The sequence below is a fragment of the Melanotaenia boesemani genome, chromosome 21 (genome assembly GCF_017639745.1).
Source record: "Melanotaenia boesemani isolate fMelBoe1 chromosome 21, fMelBoe1.pri, whole genome shotgun sequence".
NCBI lineage: Eukaryota > Metazoa > Chordata > Actinopteri > Atheriniformes > Melanotaeniidae > Melanotaenia > Melanotaenia boesemani.
The window spans coordinates 26,855,019-26,875,647 of NC_055702.1; the positions used below are offsets into that span (position 1 = coordinate 26,855,019).

Consider the following 20,629-nt stretch of genomic DNA (forward strand, 5'->3'; position numbering starts at 1 on the left):
TGTACAACTTAGTAATTATTCAGTTAGTCTCTCCCTCTGACGTTCTTTGACTTATATTAATTATTATTTTTAATTCCCTTTTTATTCATTTTCTGTACCGCTTAGTCCCATTAAGGGTCGTGGGGAAGCTGTCCCTATCCCATCTATTATCAGGCGAGAGGCAGGTACACCTGGAACATTGCAGGGCCAACCCAGAGAGACAAACAACCACTCACACCTAGGGAGAATTCAGAGTGACCCGTTAACCTAACTTGCATAACACACAGTACATTCTCACTCCACTAATAATAAATATCAACAACAAATGACATGTGAAATATGTATTTTCCATCTTCATTTACATTGCCACTTCCCTCTCTTTTAGTTTTTTTTTGTTCTGTATTATGATTTGTATTATTTTCTTCCATCTTGAAACAAAAGGGAAAGAATAAATAAATAACAAAAATAATTATCATGATAAAATCTATTTCAGTCTTTGTCTAAAAGTGACTTCACTGTGTTTTTACTGCCATCTTTACTCATATTTAGAGGAGTTATTTATTTAGGATCAGCACCAGTGAATTATCTGTAATTTCTGCTCTCCAATAAATGGTCTAATCCAGTTTGCTAAAGCATAAATAAAATAAACATATAAATATGTAGATAAATAATATCATGGGGAGGAAATGTTGATTTACTTTCAGACTAAACCTCAAAATTTTGAATATTGAATCATATTATTTATTGCTGTATTAAAATGTTGAATCACAATATGTTTTCACATCAAATAAAAGTAAAACCCTGAGTTCATGTGGAGTTCTCAGGTTTAGCTGAGAGTAACTAAAATAATTGAATAAAATAAACTATAACTGGTTAAATTGGTCTGTCAGTAGGTCAGCAGGTAAAACAAATAAAACCATTTCAGTCTGAAATGATGAACTCCAGTAACCCGGAGAGGTCACGCGAGCTCTGCACGTTACGTCATCAGCGGGCCCTGCCCTCTAATCACCCTATCTCGCAGCAGGACCCGCCTCTGTGTTGTGATTGGTCGACACTTCACACCTCCGTTTTCTGATTGGTTGCTGTAGCTGTCATCAGTAATCTATTAGCGTGAGTGCCAACGGCTGGCAGCGGCGGAGCTTGCTCACGCCGGGTGTGTGTGCGCGCGCATGTGTGTTGACACAGAGTTGTGAAATGGGAATATTTGAGGATATCTTATCTCCATCCATGTTGAAAACTTTACTGGAACGCGACGTCCACAGACAGTAAGGTCACGTGACCTGTCTGAAGCAGAGAAGCAGTGAGATAAAGAGAAGCCACTTCGTCACATTTGGTTCCGGTCCAGATTCTGGCCGTGTTGGGTTTCTCCTGCAGGACAGTGAGTCAGTGTGAACTGTAGTAACCCCGTCCCAACATCTTTTTGTTCCGTTCTCGGTCTCCGGGGGCGGCTAACGACGGACTCCATCACTGGCTGGATCCCGGAGCGCTGCCTCTCCTCATTGGACCGCGCTGTGAAGCGGCTGTCAGCCCATGTGGCGTGGCCTGGCATAGAGCGAGACATTTAAATTAATCAGAAAAAACCGGAGAAGAACCAGCATCCGACACCACCGCAGCAGTCACTCCGACGGCACCGTGGAATAAGAAACACGCGTTTTCCACGCACGAGTTCACGGCACAGGTGAGTTCAGAGAGGTCGACACCGGTTTTAATCTGGAGGCAGCGGTCCGGACGCCAAGTGGACCTGGAGATCTGCTCCTGCTGTCTTAAAAAAATTAAGATGAAATAAATTAAAATTAATTAATAGTCAAACTGCTCCGGGATGGTTAAAGGGAAAGAGACACGAGGCAGAACTTTAAAAATTGGATCACTGAGTCTGACCAGTCAGGTGGAAATTCACTGATTGTCCCGGCTGGTTGCGTCCGGAGTGCTTCAGACTGTTTCCGTCCAGACTGGTTCTTTCCAGGCTGGTTACCAGCCTCTGCAGTCTGGGTTCTGCATGAGTTCTGACCCAGCTCCCAGCTGCAGGACTCTGATACTGACAGATGATCTGGGTCTGGTTCTGGTAACTGATGTCTCTGGTTCCGGAGGCCCGCAGGATACGGGCCTAATGTGATGTTTCTAAAGTTTAGAAACTGATTTAAGTTTTTGGACAAATAACTTAAAACTGGTTTAAACTGGTTTGGTGTAAAGTTCTGGTCCGATTGAGTGACTCTAGATAAAGAAAAGAGTTTCTGATGAGGATGACTCAGCCGCTTTGTCCTCTGAGCATGTGCAGGCTGTAGAAAGGACTTTCTGTGGATCTAACATTAGCTTGGTTCTGTGTGACCTGATCAGATCTGGACTGTTTCAGAACCTGGAATTTGTTCAGATAGAACAAAGCAACAAAGACTCAGGAGACTCACTACCACATGAAGAACAAGACGAGGGCCAGTCTGGTTCCATCTGAGGTCCATTTGATAATAAAAATAGATAATAGAATAGAATAACTAGACCCTGATCAGCTGTAGGTGACCTCCAGCTGGAGATTTTCCTTCCTGGTTCTGGTTCTGAAGGAAGCTTTCTTCCTGGTTCTGGCTCTGATAGAGGCAAAGGCAAATTTATTTGTATAGCACATTTCATGTACAAGACAATTAAAAGTGCTTTAAATAAATCATTACAGCAGGGTGCAGAAAGCAATACAAGTGCATTATAAAATAAAAGAGATTAAAAGAAATTCAATGATGAAATAAAAGCAGAAAGAATATGCTAAAATAAAATAGATAAAATGCAAGAAATAAAGTTGAAGACAATATTAAAACATGATTCCAGCTTAAAAGAACCAGATGTAGATTTTGACTTCTAAATAAAAACAATTGAAATGCAGCAGAAAACAAGTGGGTCTTTAACCTGGATTTAAATAAACTGAGTGTTTCAGCTGATCTGAGGCTTTCTGGGAGTTTGTTCCAGACATGTGGAGCATAGAAGCTGAATGCAGCTTCTCCCTGTCTGGTTCTGACTCTGGGACCTGATAAGAAACTGGAAACAGATGACCTGAGGGTTCTGGTATGTTCATACTTGGTCAAGAGGTCACTGATGTATTTTGGTCCTAAACCATTCAGATCTTTATAGACCAGCAGCAGAACTTTAAAGTCTATCCTCTGACGAACAGGCAGCCAGTGTAAAGACCTCAGAGCTGGACTGATGTGGTCCACTTTCTTGGTCTTAGTGAGGACTGGAGCAGCAGAGTTCTGGATCAGCTGCAGGTGTCTGACTGATGTTTTAGGTAGAACCTGTAAAAACACTGTTACAATAATCAGGCCGACTAAAGATGGAAGCTGGACTAGTTTTTCCAGGTCCTGCTGAGACATCAGATCTTTTACCCTTGATATGTTCTTGAGGTGATAGTAGGCTGACTTTGTAATTCCCTTAATGTGTTTCTCAAAGTTAAGGTCTGAGTCCATCAGTACACCCAGAGTTCTGGCCTGGCTGGTGGTTTTTAGGTGTATAGACTGAAGCTCTGTGGTGGCCTTTAATCGTTTCTCTTTGGCTCCAAATACAATCACCTCAGTTTAGTTTTTGTTTAATTAAAGAAAGTTTAGACACATCCAGTCATTAATCCATCAGATAGAGGTTCTCCTTCCTGGTTCTGAATGAGGTTTTCCTTCCTGGTTCTGGTTCTGATGGAGGTTCTCTTTCCTGGTTCTGGTTCTGATGGAGGTTTTCCTTTCTAGTTCTGGTTCTGAATCAGGTTTTTCTTCCTGGTTCTGATGGAGATTTTTCTTCCCGGGTTTTGGTTCTAACAGAGGTTTTTCTTCCTATTTCTGGTTCTGATGGAGGTTTTTCTTCCCAGGTTCTTCTCCCTGGTTCTTATAGAGGTTTTCCTTCCTGGTTCTGGTTCTGATAGAGGTTTTTCTTCCTGGTTCTGAGGAGGTTCACCTTCCTGGTTCTAATGGAGGTTTTTCTTCCTGATTCTGGTTCAGGTTGGAGGATTGAATCAAGGAGAAGATCTGATCCGGTCTGATCAAGTCCATCTAGATCATTATTTTGAACTGGTTTATATGAACCCAGGTATTCTACACGGTCCAGTAACATGTTATCTGTTGGTATGTTAGGTTAACTAGTTCTAATTTCTACAGAGGACTGAGTCTGAGTAGTTGTCTGTCTCTCTGTGTTGGTCCTGTGATGGACTGGTCCAGGTTACCCGCCTCTGGCTGACTCCAGTCCCCCAGGACCCTGAAATGGAATAAGTGGTATAGAGAATGGATGGATGGATGGATGGATGGATGGATGGATGGATGGATGGATGGATTATAACTGATCTACACTGAATTGGACTGCGTCTGTAAAAGTGACTTGAAAAGACTTTGTTGTGAATTGCTGCTGTATAAATAAAGCTGAATTCAACTGAATTCAACAGGCATGTGTGGTCCGCCCGGCAGCAGGTTTTAAAGGTGTTTATGGGATGTTTTTGTTTATGATATTATTGATCAGGCAGGTGCGTGGTCCGCCCTGCAGCAGGTTTTAAAGGTGTTTTTGTTTATGATATTATTGATCAGGCGGGTACGTGGTCCGCCCTGCAGCAGGTTTTAAAGGTGTTTTTGTTTATGATATTATTGATCAGGCGGGTACGTGGTCCGCCCTGCAGCAGGTTTTAAAGGTGTTTTTGTTTATGATATTATTGATCAGGCGGGTACGTGGTCCGCCCTGCAGCAGGTTTTAAAGGTGTTTTTGTTTATGATATTATTGATCAGGCGGGTACGTGGTCCGCCCTGCAGCAGGTTTTAAAGGTGTTTTTGTTTATGATATTATTGATCAGGCGGGTACGTGGTCCGCCCTGCAGCAGGTTTTAAAGGTGTTTTTGTTTATGATATTATTGATCAGGCGGGTGCGTGGTCCGCCCTGCAGCAGGTTTTAAGCAGCGTGATCTCAGCATGCTGCAGTCAGTGGGATTATAGATTACAGGAACAGGCAGATTACATCTGCAGCCAGTTCTTCTGCATTTGGAAGAACCTGTTTGTGAGGTGGGTTGGTCCTGAACTTAAAGAAGTTTGTTTTCAGGGTTTGAGGGAAACTAAAAAGTGATGATGTAATCACTTAGAAAGCTATGATGTGTTCACTGACAACCTCCTGAGTTCTGCAGATGTCCTGGGTGACGTTTTTTGAAGGAAGCTTTAATGGTAAAGTCAGAGCTGCATCATGTGAAGCTGATGTGATGTGAAGGTTTGTTGAAACTCATCCAGAGGAGGAGGGAACTGGTTGGTGGGAATGTTGGGCTTCCCGAGTAAACACAGAGTTTGTCATCGTTTCTTCTTCATGGATCATTCCGTGTCAGGTTTGGTCCTGTTGAGACATGACGGGTGGATCTGAATGTGAGGCAGGACGCGGGGCTGACTCTGTGTGTGTGTGTGTGTGTGCAGGTAGTCTCTTTGTGTTAGTGTGTACACTGGGTCAGGTGTACTGACATCAGGTCTAATCCTGGCCCGGTGTATCCAGGATACCAAATCCTTTCAGCCATGAGTTGGAACAACCTGTCCGACTTCAGTGTGACCAGCAAGAGGCTTCACGACCCGAACATGATCCTGACCCGAACATGAGCCTGACCCGAACATGATCCTGACCCGAACATGAGCCTGACCCAACATTACCCTGTCAGTCGGAATGATGTCATGCATATCACTTATTTATTGACCAGTTTCTTTAACTCAAGAGGAACTGATACAAACTTGATACTGGTAAACTGATCATTTCTTTAACCAGTTTAACCCACAGTTTAGAACAGTCTGCTTAGGAGCTTCTGCTAATTTTTCCACACAAACAAGGAGTCACATGACAGCAGAGACTCTGCTGGTTCCAGAGACGTCTGTGGGACAGAAACTCTGGAGCTAGCGGCCAGAATCAGAAACCAAGTCTTACTGTTGCTGCTTGTGGTGAAAAGTTTGATTCCAGCTCTAAAAACTCTGCTAATGTGTTCTCCTATGACTCTGCCTCTGTTTGACATATATCATGGTTTCCATGGAGATGAAGGGGGTTTTTTTAGTGAAAGGTTCATTATTCCTATCAGAGACTATCTTGGGCTTCACTTCTGAGACCTTTCCATTGACTTCTTTCTGACCATTGATAGAGGTGTCCATCATCATCATCATCATCGGCTGATGGCTTCCTGAGATATTTACCTATGTAACACCTCTATTAAACACCTGGAAACCTGCTCAGGTTCACTTTTACCTTCTACTGCAGCACAGTTCCTCCTCAGATATTACTTTACTCCATCCATCCAGCCATCCTGCCAGCCAGCCAGCCAGCCAGCCAGCCAGCCAGCCAGCCAGCCAGCTAGCCAGCCAGCCAGCCAGCCAGCCAGCCATCCTGCCAGCCAGCCAGCCAGCTAGCTAGCCAGCCATCCTGCCAGCCAGCCAGCCATCCTGCCAGCCAGCCAGCCAGCCAGCCAGCCATCCTGCCAGCCAGCCAGCCAGCCAGCCAGCCAGCCATCCTGCCAGCCAGCCATCCTGCCAGCCAGCCAGCCAGCCAGCCAGCCATCCTGCCAGCCAGCCAGCCAGCCAGCCAGCCATCCAGCCAGCCAGCTAGCTAGCTTAGTCCAGTTAAGGGTCATGGGGAAGCTGGAGTCTAGCCCAGTAATTAGCAGCCGAGAGGCAGGTACACCTGGACAGGTCACCAGTCCATTGCAGGGCCAACTTTACTCATTCCTAGGATTACTTTAATCATTCCTAGGATTACTTTACTCATTCCTAGGATTACTTTAATCATTCCTAGGATTACTTTACTCATTCCTAGGATTACTTTAATCATTCCTAGGATTACTTTACTCATTCCTAGGATTACGTATCCCTAAATGAATCGGGCTGCTGTCTCAGCTTTCTTTTGCGACAAAGAAGAATAACATATTTTATTTAATTTTATTTTTCAAATGATGTCATTTAGGACAGCAGGCAGACAAAAGTAGACCTCATCAGTAAGAGGCTACGACGTCTTTGTAATCTGAGTAACCTGCGTTAGACTTCATGGAGAAATTTATCTGAGTATAATCTGTATAGAAATTAATATTTATACCATGCTGTTTTAATAGTATTACAGGAAGCATGTACAACGTGATAAGTATCGGCCCAAGCACAGAACTGTGAGGAACTCTATGAATCCTCATTTGTATGAACAACTGGAATCTAACAGATAAATATGAGTTAAACCAGTTTGACGTGGTTCTGTTAATCCCAGTAACTTGTTCCAGCCTCTGTAGGCAGATTTCCAGCTGTCAGAGGACATCCACAGAAAATGTCCCACAGTGAAGTCGTCCACACTTCTCTTCCTGCGTTATTCCCAGCCTCCCTGTCTGTTCACAGGACGTCAGTATGGATGAGATCGTCATTGCTGGGATATCAGGCCGCTTGCCAGAGTCCAACAACCTGGAGGAATTCTGGGAAAACCTCATCAACAGTGTGGACATGGTGACAGAGGACGACAGGCGGTGGAAGCCAGGTAAAACTCCTCACGGTCAGAGATCCACATCTGATGGTCCACACTGAAACCTTTCCTCTTTAACCTCTAAAGAAGTTCTGTTCAGTCCAGTTTCGTCCACCTTTACACACTAACTCACACATCAGTCCTTCCTTTTTCCACATGGGATAATTTCTTAGTTTAACTTAATGTCTGGAGGGAGACCTGGATAAATAAATAAGCTCCGTTAAACTGTCATTGTCCAGAGACATGTCTCTGTCGGTGTTCCCGGACCTCACTCCGCGCACGGCCCGCGCCCGTGCTGCGTTTAACGGCATCCGTCGTCAGCTTAAGGACATCTCAGGCATTCGTTTTGGTCTTCTTTACCCAGCACGCCTCAAGATTACGAAGGATGGGCTAACTAAAGAGTTCACATCACCTGAAGAGGCTGCAATATTTGTTAGAACTCTAAGCAAGTAACCTACTCCCTCTAGCCATGCCAAGGTATGTCACTTCAGCTCGGATTCCCCATTGATTTACAAATCTTTAGTGGTAAATTGAGCGACTTAATGGATGTGTGTTCTGTTGCTATACATCTTGTATACATCTTGTTAGAGACTTGTGTAGCTCATTACTGTTTTGACTCTCTCTCTTGAGGGATTCACATTAATACTCAGTGGCAGGTTTAAAGAGTGGTTCAGGTGTTTGCTAAGTACATTGTTTCCCCCCTTTTTTTTTTTTTTTTTTTTTTTTTGCCTGTGTTTTGCTGTTTACTTGTATAATTCATTTAAACTCCACATAATCCCACTTGGTGATGTTTGAAGTAGTTGTGTAGGTATGTGAGAACATGAGCAGATCCAAGTGTTTATGTTTGTAAATGACCATAAGTGGATGTGTACATATGGCTGTGTTTACGTCTGAGGTGTGTGTATTGTATGTATGTGTTTGTGTATGTCTGCATGTGTATTACATGTGCCTACGTGCTCTTTTGTTTGCGTGTACATGTGTGTGCTTGTGTGTGAATATATGTGTAAGCTCTTAATAATTGAGTCCCTGCTTGTATTATATTGACAACGTTTTGCGGAGGTTCAGTTTGTGTTGCTAGTCTAATGGTCACCGTTCGGACCCGAAATCGGCGTTTACCTCTTTGGTTTTGGCTCCTTATGGAGCTAGCACTGGGCACCCTACCAGCTGAGGATGGGGTCGTGGTAAGTGCTATGGGTGGGTGGGGGGGCGGGTGGTTGTGGGATTTTGGTTATGTTTTTGTTTACACCAGTACTGATATGTGGGGTTTTGAGTGTGAATATAATGTTGTTGTTTTGTTTTTTTTTTTTTTTGTTTTTTTTTTTCTCGATTTATTTTACTTACTTTTTCCCCCTTTTTGTGTATGCCTTGTCCCTCCCCCCCCCTCCTTCCCCCTCCTCTGGTGCCGGTCGAGTGGTCGACTGGTTGCTATATCAATTCACATCCTTATACACCTCCTGACTGTATATGGCCAGTATTAATAGCTCATCTGTGAGATTTTTAACATGGAATATTAAGGGCTTGGGGTGTCCCGTTAAGAGATCCAGGGTCCTTTCTCATCTGAAACGTCTCAAGCCTGATATTGTTTTCTTGCAGGAAACCCATATGAGAACTAAGGACCAGGTTAGACTGAGGTGTCCCTGGGTCTCTGATATCTTCCATTCAAGTTTTAACTCCAAATCCAGAGGTGTTGCTATCATGATCAGTAAGAAAGTTAAATTTACAAAATCTAACGTTGTCTCTGATAATGATGGTCGATTTTTGATGGTTTCAGGCTCTCTATGCCGTGTCCCTGTATTGTTGGTTAATGTTTATGCACCCAATTATGACAGCCCTCACTTCATGAACAAGCTGTTCGAAAGTCTTCCATCTCTGCATGATCACGTGTTGATTTTAGGTGGGGACATGAATTGTGTCATAGACCCGGTACTCGATCGATCCAAGCCCACCTCCTCCCAGTCCTCAATGTCTAAAGCCCTTTCAACCTTCCTGTCTAGCAATAGTTACGTAGACCCCTGGAGACTTTCTAATCCGGGCAATAGACAATACTCATTTTACTCCAAAGTTCACCAAACCTTTTCACGAATTGATTATTTTTTTATTGACTCTAAATTAAATTCTAAAGTTACATCTTCTTCATACCACCCGATTGTTATCTCTGACCATGCACCTGTCTCCTTAGATGTTCTGCTCTCCTCTGATCCTCGTTATCTCACTCCTTGGAGGTTTAATGTATCATTGCTGTCAGACGTTAACTTTCATGACTTTATCACAAAGGCAATTGACGACTTCATTGCTCTTAATCAGTCTGACTCTGACCCAATCTCAAACTCTTTATTGTGGGAATCCTTAAAAGCTTTTCTTCGAGGTCAGATCATCTCCTACTCAGCTTACCTGAAAAAGGATCGGCTGGGCAAGATGCAAAAGCTCTCTTCTGACTTGGCTGAGATAGACCAGCAGCTTGCAGCTGCCCCTACCTCTGTTGCTTTAAAGCGCAGGGTTGCCTTGCAGACCGAGTTTGATCTTATAACAACTGGTGATGCTGAACGTCTCCTACTGCACTCTAGATCTACATACTATGAACACGGTGACAAGGCTGGGAGACTACTTGCTCACCAACTACGTCGCCAAGCTTCCTTACGTCTCATCTCCTTCATTAGAGATAAGTCCGGTACGCTGCAGGATCATCCACTTTCCATCAATTCGGTCTTCAAAAAATTTTACTCCACATTATATAGGTCCGAATCTCCACCAGATAACACTGATATGAATAACTTTCTGGACAACCTGGACTTTCCAACACTTAGCCAGGATGCTTCGAATATGCTTGATCAGCCACTTTCCAGAGAAGAACTAATCCTGGCCCTGCAGGACATGCAGAACAACAAAGCTCCTGGCCCGGACGGGTTTTGCACTGAATTCTATAGAGCATTCTCCGGTAAATTGATCCCATTGTTGCACTCTGTTTATACTGAATCTTTGACTAATGGCTCTCTTCCCTGTACATTGAGGCAAGCTTCAATTTCCCTCCTGTTGAAAAAGGACAAGGATCCAGAACTTACCACCTCTTATAGACCACTCTCTTTAATTAACGTGGACACCAAGATCCTTGCAAAAGCTCTAGCTCGCCGTTTGGATAAGGTTCTCCCCCTGATTATTTCAGAAGAACAAACCGGATTTATAAAGGGGCGTCAGCTCTTTTCCAACATTCGCACTCTTTTCAACATTATTTACTCCTGTGAGAACACTCTCGTACCAGAAGTCGTAATCTCAGCTGACGCTGAGAAGGCTTTTGATAGGGTGGAGTGGGATTATTTGATTTCAGTTCTCACTAAGTTTGGGCTTGGAAATGGGTTCATATCTTGGATTCGTCTGCTTTATACTTCACCGTGTGCCAGCATCATTATTAATGGGGTGCAGTCAGATTATTTCCTTTTGAACAGAGGTTGTCGTCAAGGCTGCCCCTTGTCCCCGCTTCTATTTGTACTTGCAATTGAGCCTTTATCTATTTATTTAAGAACATCTAACATATTCAATGGAATAACACGTTTTCATAAGGAGTATAAATTGTCCTTATATGCCGATGACTTATTACTGTATGTGTCAGATCCTACTAAAGCCTTCCCAGCTCTTCTCTCATTCTTTCGAATGTTTGGTTCGTTTTCTGGGTACAAGATCAACATCGCTAAGAGTGAATGCTTTCCTATTAATACATTATCTACAAAATTGCTGCAATCGGATGTTCCCTTTAAATTAAGTGTTGCTGGGTTTAGATATCTGGGGGTTAATGTAACAAGGACCTGGAACTCTCTCCTCACCGCAAATTTTTCTCCATTACTAGTGGAGGTCAAGGCAGATTTTCTAAGATGGCGTTCCCTCCCCTTATCCTTGATTGGAAGAATTAATGCTGTTAAGATGAATATCCTTCCTAAGTTTTTGTTCTTGTTTCAGTGCCTGCCTGTTTTTTTGACCCAAACATTCTTCAAATCAATTAATTCAATGATATCAGAATTCTTATGGAAAGGTAAAGTACCTAGGATTAGTAGGACGGTACTGGAAAGTTGTAAATTTGATGGAGGACTTTGCTTACCCAACTTTCAATTCTATTACTGGGCACTTAATATCTCCAAAATCCTGTTCTGGTTCAACTCTATTGGGACTCCTTGGTGCCAATTGGAGGCACAATCCTGCCCCCGGTCATCTCTTGTAGCTCTTTTAACTGGCCCTATTATGCCCAACCCCTCTCACTTCACCAGTTACCCAGTAGTTAGCTCCACTCTAAAAATATGGTTTCAGTTTAGAAAATTTTTTAAGTCTACAACAGCCTCATCTCTCACCCCGTTACTTAAAAACCATTTGTTTCTACCAGCATTCTCTGACTTGACCTTCACCTTGTGGCATAATAAAGGAATTAAATGTTTCAGAGATCTTTATAGGAATGGGATTTTTGGTACCTTCACAGACATCTCAAAGGAATACGATATTCCCCCCTCTCATCTGTTTAGATATTTTCAGGTGAGAAACTGCTAAATCCTTGTTTACAAAATTTCCTAATCTCGATGAATCCAATCTAGACGATTTTCTCAAATTAAACCCCAGACAACGATCACTTACATCCAAAATTTACAGCATCATTTCCTCCTTTAAAGCTCATCATACAACACGGATCAAAGACACCTGGGAGCGGGAGCTGGGTCTGTCGCTTACGGATGATTGGTGGAATATTGCTATTATCACAATTCACAAAACTTCCATATGTGCCCGTTTGACACTTATTCAGTTTAAGGTTTTTTTTCGATGCCATTATTCCAAGGCTAAATTGGCAAGGATTTTCCCAGCCTCTGTTGATGCCTGCGTCCGATGTGGTGGCTCGCCCTGTCATCTCACACACATGTTTTTCTCCTGTCCTACGCTAGTGAATTTTTGGCGGGTTTATTTTGACACAATGTCAAAAGTGCTCTCTAAATCTGTTGCTGTCTCCCCACATGTAGCAATCTTTGGAGTCCCGGTGAATTATAAACAGTGCTCAGTGTTAGAATTGGAAGTCATTGCATTTACCTCCTTAATAGCTAGACGCCATTTACTTCTGCATTGGAAGTCACCCCAACCCCCATCTACTACCCACTGGGTCAACGAAGTTATGTCTCTTCTGAAAATAGAGAAAATTAGATACTCAAGATGTGGTTTACCAAATCGGTTTTATAAGAAATGGCAGGGTTTCTTAGACTTTGCAACAACCTGAAGCCAGACTGGCCGGCACCCCCCCCCTTCTTAACCCTCCTCCCACCCCCCTTTTTTTTTTTTTTTTTTTTTTTTTTTCCCTTTGTGTGTGTTCAAGATAAACCACCAGGACTTTTGATTTAGCACTGTCCTATTGCCTATACACCTGATCTATTGAGATACTTTTCTGGCAGAAGACCTTGTCTCTGTGGACAGATTTCAGTCCCCTTGCTGGGGACTGTGTCGTATGGCTCAGTGCTTGATCTTATAAGTTGTTTACCTTTTACTTTATTTATTTATTTATTTATTTATTTATTTTTATTCTATTTCATTGTTTTGTGTTCTAGTTATGGGTATGGATGGATGTGTTAAAAAAAAAATTCGACGAAGGATGTGTAAATTCTTGCCATATACTGTTTCTGTTTTTATGCCTTCAACTCTTGAATAAAAATATTAAACAGAAACTGTCATTGTCCAGGACACTAAAGTATATCTTCACTTTGTTTAACATTATAGAGCCCATGTCTTGGATGTTTTGTCACTTTAACCCAGGTGCATCGCTTTAATTCTCTACCCTCTTTGGTCATTAAAGGACAAAAAGTTCTCTTCCAAGAACTGCTATAAAAAATTACAGATTCATATTTTTACTCTTTCTTTTATTATTATTTATTTTATTTTATTTTATTTCATACTGCTCAGTCAACTTCAGTTCTAATAAAAAAGACAAAATATGTAATTATTCCAATTATTTTAACCCTTAAAAGCCAGTTTAATGACACATCACTGTTTTTATGAAAATAATAAAAAATATGTTTTTCATATAATAGATTTTATGTGGCTGGGGATTTTAATTAAAGGTCAGTCCTAAATAAACTTTCAATTATTAACAAGATTGATTTGACAAAGTCCTTCCAAAAACTGCTACAAAAATATCAAGACTGATATTTTTCATATTTTTTGTTTACATTTTTCTAATCAATCGTCTTAAACAAAAATACTAAATATGTAAGTATTCAAACTATTTTAACCCTTTAAATATCAGTTTGATTACATGATGTCACTGATTCAATGGAAGGGAAAACACAAATATTCTCTCCCAAAAGCAGCAAAAGCAGCAAAAAAATATTAAAAGATTAATCTTTTTCTTTTCTATTAATATTCTTTATAAAATTCAAGCTAAAATCAATAGTTATCTTCCATATAATATATTTTGGGAGCTGGTTGATTTTATTTGTAGAGCAAACTAAGATATTAAAATTGTGACATTGTTCCTTCACATTGACATGTGTTTTCTTTTTATAAACCAGTAAAATCATATGATCAAACTGACATTCATATTTGGGCTTTTTCATTATGACGTAGGTTGATTTGAGTGATTAGAGCAAAAAAGTGGAAAATAATAATCTAATGTTTTTTAGCCATTTTAGGGAAAGGACGTTTTTGTCCTCTAATGACCTGAAAGGGCAGTAAATTAGTCTTGTTAATGTTTAATAAAAAATTTAATTAAAATTTCAAAGTTCTTCAAGAGAAACACTTTCTTATTAAAATACATCATCCCATATAGGGTAACTTGTCCAAAAATGACCAGCTGTAATGGGCGACCCCCCCCCAAAAAATCCCCATTTCTGTTCTTGGAGGTCGACCAGCAAACCAAACAATCAGCGCCTTGAACTCCACCAGTTTTTCCATCCTCTTGCTCGTGGTGGATGATTCCACGGTGGAGGCTCGGGATGCCACTGAACCTGGTCAGTGTCGCGGTGTTATGGCGTTACGTCTGTGTAAGGGGAAATTACATGCACCTGTGACATTAGACATGATATGGATAGGGTGTATGCAGATGTTTTACATGACGTAATGACACAGCACTGACTTGGCTCCGTCTGTGGAAAACAGGACAGGTTCTTTGGAAGCACCAGAGTTGAACCAGCTCTAGCACCAACACCAGTTTATCTTTGGTTGTTTTAGTGTATTCATCAAGAAAACTGAAGCTTTTTTATTTAATCAATCAGGCCATGATCACATCAGCAGCTACACTGACTGGAAACATCAGGATGTGGGCAGATGAAATCCTGGTCTATGGTCGGAAATGGGCCGAGCCCTGGATGAATGTGGGTGTGTTCAGCTGGAAACTCCTGGATCTTATTGCTCTGAATGATCTCCTGTTGCCATATGAAGAGTCTTGGTCTTCACGTTTGACGGCACACTCACCTTCATCCAGCTTGGTTCCGACTGCTGGGATACAGATGTTTGACCCGGTTCTGAAATACACTGCAGGCTGTGCAAGCTTAATATTCAGTAATTCAAATTAAAAAGGTAAACTAATATAAAGACTCATTACATGCTAAGTGAGACATTTCAAGCATTTATTTGTTATAATTGTGATGATTATGGCTTCCAGCTGATGAAAACCAAAAATCTAAATCTCAGAAAATTAGAATATGACATGAAATCAATACAAAAAGGATATTGATACAGAAATGTGACCATGTGAAGAGTATAGGCATGCATATGAACTCAGTAGTTGGTCTGAACTTCTGCATGGATTCCTGCCTCCATGCAGCGTGGCATGGATGTGCCTGTGGTCCTGCTGGGGTGGAATGAAGACCAGAATGCATCAACAGCGGCCTAAAGCTCTTCTGCATCGCTCGGTCTCATGTGTCTCATCTTCCTCTTGACAATGCTCCATAGATTTTCTACGGGGTTCTGGAGGTCTGGAGACTCTGCTGACCAGTCCAGCCCAGTAATCCTTGGTCATTGAACCAGGTTCTGGTTCTTGTGGCAGAGTGGGCAGGTGCCAAGTCCTGCTGGAAAATAAAGTCTGCATCTCCACAAAGCTTTTCTGTTGAAGGAAGCATGAAGTGCTCTATGACCTCCTGGTAGATGGCTGCATGGACTCTGAACTTAATAAAGCCCAGTGGACCAGCACCAGATGACATGGCTGCCACATCACCACCCACTGTGTTCAGGAGTGGCTAGACTAGAGGACTACGACATGTGAAGTCCGGGTCGAGGATCCGTCTGTGTGTGGTGGCTCTGGAAGCTCTAACTCCAGCCTCAGTCCAGTCCTTATGAAGCTCCCCCACATTTCTGAACGACCTTTTCCTGACCATCCTCTCCAGCTGCTTCATCCTGCTGCTTGTTCCAGCTTTTCCTTCCACTCAGCTTCTTATTGATGAGATTTGATGCAGCACTTTTAGAGCATCCAGCTTCTTCTGCAATCACCTGTTGAGGCTTTGTCTCCTTGTGGAGGGAGTCAGTGATGGTTTTCTGCACCACTGTCAGGTCAGCAACCTTCCCCATGATGCTGGATTCTACTGAAACAGTCTGAGACCATTTAAATGCTCAGGAGTCCTCTGCAGGTGTTTTGGATTAATCAGCTGGTTAGAGTGCAGCTCTTAGAGGCTACAACACTGAACTTTTTCACACTATTCTGAAATTTAGATTTTTGGGTTTTCATCAGCAGTAAGCTTTAATCATCAAAATTATAACATAAAAATGCTTAAAATACCTCACTTTGCACATAATGAGTCTATATATGAGTTTCCCTTAAGATTTACTGCAATAACTTAAGTTTTTCATGATATTCTAATTTTTTGAGTCTCACCTGTGAAAGAAGCCTTTAGCTGCTCCAGAACATGGAGTTACACACGGTTAACTAAACTGTTTGTGGGAAATTAAGCTTTCTGTTTACCTGCAGGTCTGTACGGTCTTCCAAAGAGGAACGGGAAACTGAAGGACATCAGCCACTTTGATGCATCTTTCTTTGGAGTCCACCCCAAACAGGCCAACACCATGGATCCCCAGCTCCGTCTGATGCTGGAGGTTTCCTATGAGGCCATCGTAGATGGAGGTAAAGAAACAGGAGTTAATCTCTAGTCATTGTTGATTAGTTTTGTCTGTAACCCCTACGTTTGTCGTCCAGGACTGAATCCGAACGCGCTGCGTGGCAGTAAGACCGGGGTCTACATTGGGGTGAGTGGCTCTGAGGCCGGCGAGGCCTTCAGCAGAGATCCAGAGGAGCTGCTGGGATACAGCATGACGGGTTGCCAGAGAGCCATGCTGGCCAACAGACTGTCCTACTTTTTTGACTTCAGAGGTGCGTTCACACAGATCACTCCAGAAATCTTAACCACTTTGAACAGAAGAGAACAAAACTTTATTAACACTTATAACTCCACAAGATCCCCCCAAACTGTAACTCTGTATAGCTTACCCCTTAGCTGATCTATGGACATTTTCCAGGCATTTATATCCCGTCCAGGAGGTTTACAATCCAGCCACTAAATGTAGTTTTATTCAGAGACTCTATCTGGTAAATTTACAATGATCCATGATAACAGCTTTATTTATCACATTTCATCATAAAAACATCACCATCACTACTATGTTGCTAAGAGACCTCTATTTAGACCTGGACATGATGATGAAGCCACTTCCTGTCAGACTTTCCACCAATCAGAGAGCTTAGATTGACGGTAACGTCCAATCAGGAGCAGCCAAAGATCAACCAGTGAGCAGAAAGTTCTATGTGTGTGTGAAAAGAAGAAAAATAATGCTCCTCTATGGCTGGAATAAAGCCAAGAAGACGTTTCTGATGCACGGTGGCGCCACAAAGCAGCTGAGCTGGAGTTGGTTTAGTGAGGATAGCAGGTAAATAGTAGCAGGAATAACTGGAAATGAGGAAAAAGTGGAAATATGTCTCTGGGTTTTAAGGCTTAACGTGAAGCCGGGGATCTCTTTCATTTTTCACCCTCTTGTTGTTCTGCTGGAGCTGCTCTCTAACTTCTTGTCCTCCTTACACTTCTTAATCTTTGTTTTGACCCTCTTCATTGTCGTCTTCGGTAACTCCGTCTCCATCCCTGAAGAGTTCCTTTTTAGTGTTCAGCAGCTTTCTCAGGTTGCAGGTTTTAGGGTCCCACTTTGGCTTTGATAAGACAACAAACAACCTGCGATCAGAGACGAGATGGTTTCCTTCTTAATGTACTGAAGACGGTCTCTGATGGCTTTACACGGTCAAATCTCATCTAGCTGCTGGTGAACTTCTAAAGAGCCACAACAGAGAGCATCCTCTGTCTGGGAATGGCTGTGGTATGGGAACTGCACAGCCGAGGACAGGAGCCTGGGAGGTGAGAACAGTACAGGAGATTGTAGGAAGACCCGAATGATGAAGCATGATTAACATACCCCGGATATCTCTCCCGGGTAGCCTTACCTGACATTCAGGATGTGGCTAAGCGGGACTATGAAGCTGGTCATCAACTCGGTAATTCAACACAGGGTTTTTCCATCGCAACCAGAGCTCACAAATAAAGGGCGGAGTTTTCAGCGTCTGACCAATCGCAGACATGGAGAAACCCTGCAGAGCAGCTCCTTTACCCCGGAGGAGCAGACAACACATCATCCAGGCAAGAAGCAACACTGTTGCTGTAGCAACAGCCAGGAAGGAATGCTGGAAGAAAGTTGCCGAATCTACGTTAATTCGTCAGATTATATGATATTAATTCATAGGACAATATAAACGGATCAGTCAGAGCACTTCTTCACTTTCCTTTTTATTCTGTCTGCTCGCAACATAACTGAAAACATTCTGGATGGATTTGATGAAATGTTCAGTAAATCTCAGAAATGGAACTAAGGAACAAGTGATTAGGGTTTTGGGGTGAGCCAGATCACCTCCTGGATCCAAGAAATTCATAAAGGATTCTTTACGATGGGGCTGGGGAGATAATTTTGCTCTTAGAGCTTCCAATTCAGAAATAATGGTCCACAATCATTGGTGAAAATAATGTAAATGTCTTGGCGGAGGTCTGCGCTCTAAGTGCTTCTAGTTTCTATTCAGTTCTTTAGAGACTCAGGTCTCCGTGTGAGTGCGAGTAGCTGTGGTTCCATAAATTCATGGTTCTGCAGTCCTGCCATGTGCGAGCTTTATTATTAATCTGATGATCTCAGATCAACTCTGGTGTTGGGATGTTCTTATTTGTTTAGTTTATCCTACCATTTTTTTCAGTTTAGTGTTGTCATTATTGTTGTATTTTGTATTTCTAATTTAATTTTACGGTGATTATATTTAACCTTAAGATGAGTTACTGAAAGAAATTTTATGTGAATGCATAATGACAATTAAGACTTCTTCAGTCCCGAAATTGCGATTCTATTATAAGTAAAGAATAAATAAACTCAAAACTTGTTCATACTCCATATAAACTGAGCAGAAGCAGTTGTGTACAAAGAGGTCACATGGTTTCCTTACATGCTGGCTGGGATTTATAGACCTGTACTTTTTCCACACTTTGTGTCTCAGATCTGTTCAGATCCTCCTTTTTATGCGAAATAAATAAATAATGTTTGCATTTCTTGTTCCAGGCCCGAGCACTGCCATAGACACAGCCTGCTCCTCCAGCTTGTTGGCTCTAGAAAATGCCTTCCACGCGATTCGCCAGGGCCACTGTGATGCAGCGCTGGTGGGCGGAGTCAACCTACTGCTCAAGCCAAACACGTCGGTCCAGTTCATGAAGCTGGGCATGCTCAGTCCTGATGGGACCTGCAAGTCCTTTGACTCATCAGGTAAAAAAAAAAAAAAAGAAAATGTGGTTAAAAATGTGTTTCAGCTTCAGTAAACATCTGTTTCCATGGTAACCACCAACGCCTGTCTGCTGAAAGTATGGGCATAATGTGTTTTCTTATCTGTAGTTTTAGAGAAAGTTGGGGAGACTTTTGCAGTTTTATGTGGAAATTAGAACAATATTTAATGAGCATTTAAAGGAAAAGTTTTTAAAAAGATTCAGTAGGAAATTGATTAATTGAACAGATAAATATAATCAATAATTAATGCAGTAATTCTTATTACATTTTTCGTATATACAGGGCCGCTGCTGGCCATTTGGGTGCCCCAAGCACAACTGCTGTGTGGTGCCTTCATTAAAAAAAATCTTATCTCTGTTACAAGATATAATTGTATATTCTGTGATGTTTGGGTTCATTTTTAGGAAATCTCATTTTTACTGATCACCACTCGAATCAGTCCAATCCATGCATAAAATTTATCAGATAAAATAAAAATTGAATTCTAAAATTTGTGAAGAGAGACTGTGTTATTAAAAATAAAAAACAACTGTGCTATATGCATTAACGCAGCCAAAATAACGTCCGGATCTAAAGGAAAATTTAGCTAAATAGACAGAAATGTCCATAATGATGCAGAGTTTAATGATCTGTTGCTGCTCTCAAAGTAGAGATCCAGGTCCACAACCAGTAGCTCCAGTATAGTAAAATCCCACCACAGAACCGAGAGCTGAGAAGATGAAAATACGATGCCCCCAAACATTAAAAAGATTAATACAATAGACAGAAAATTACATGAAAGAAGAGGTCCGATGGTGAAATGTCTCAGTTTCACCATCTGATGTGTTATGTTTCCACCAGGAAACGGATACTGTCGTTCTGAAGCAGCCGTCGCAGTTCTGCTAACCAAGCGATCAGCAGCTAAACGCGTCTACGGCACCGTGATCAATGCAGGAAACAACACAGATGGCTACAAGGAGCAAGGTGAGGAAACCACCTGCAAACTCATGATGTCACTTCCTGTAAGTCCTTGTCCTCACAGAGTTCAAGAAGATGCACCACCATTTAAAATTCAGGTGTTCCACGGTAAGATGACGGCGATGGACGGATTAGCAGTGTAGGAAACATCTGAACATCATTTTTAGATGTATTTTCTCCACATCTGTTCTTCATCAATAAAACATGATTAAAACTGAGATAAAATCCACGATGCTGTAAATTCATTCTGCTGTGTAACAAAACAAGTGAATGCACCACAATGACATCATCCGTTCATGGTGGGTGGGCGGGGCTTATTCCTGCAGCTGCTTTAACATGTAAATGGATTCACTGGATCAGACTGATCTGTGAGTCAGAATTGGTTTTGCATCAGATTACTATGAGTAATCGCAGGAAGCTTCGCTGCACTAATCGCTTGCTT

The 20,629-nt window shown here is 42.0% G+C and overlaps 1 protein-coding gene across 2 annotated transcripts in view; it reads left to right on the forward strand.

Annotated features, from left to right (window-relative positions):
- Positions 1–1,239: 1,239 nt before the first annotated feature.
- fasn (fatty acid synthase) overlaps positions 1,240–20,629 on the forward strand; it is a 43,961-nt gene continuing 24,571 nt past the window's right edge. Inside the window, exons 1-6 of one of the 2 annotated variants that reach the window (XM_041974256.1) lie at positions 1,240–1,657; positions 7,311–7,446; positions 16,346–16,498; positions 16,571–16,744; positions 19,012–19,212; positions 20,071–20,193. In XM_041974256.1, coding sequence (XP_041830190.1) covers positions 7,320–7,446; positions 16,346–16,498; positions 16,571–16,744; positions 19,012–19,212; positions 20,071–20,193 — 778 coding nt within the window. In that variant the 5' untranslated portion in view covers positions 1,240–1,657; positions 7,311–7,319. The remainder of the gene's footprint in view (positions 1,658–7,310; positions 7,447–16,345; positions 16,499–16,570; positions 16,745–19,011; positions 19,213–20,070; positions 20,194–20,629) is intronic. The other variant, XM_041974255.1, reaches the window with a different exon arrangement.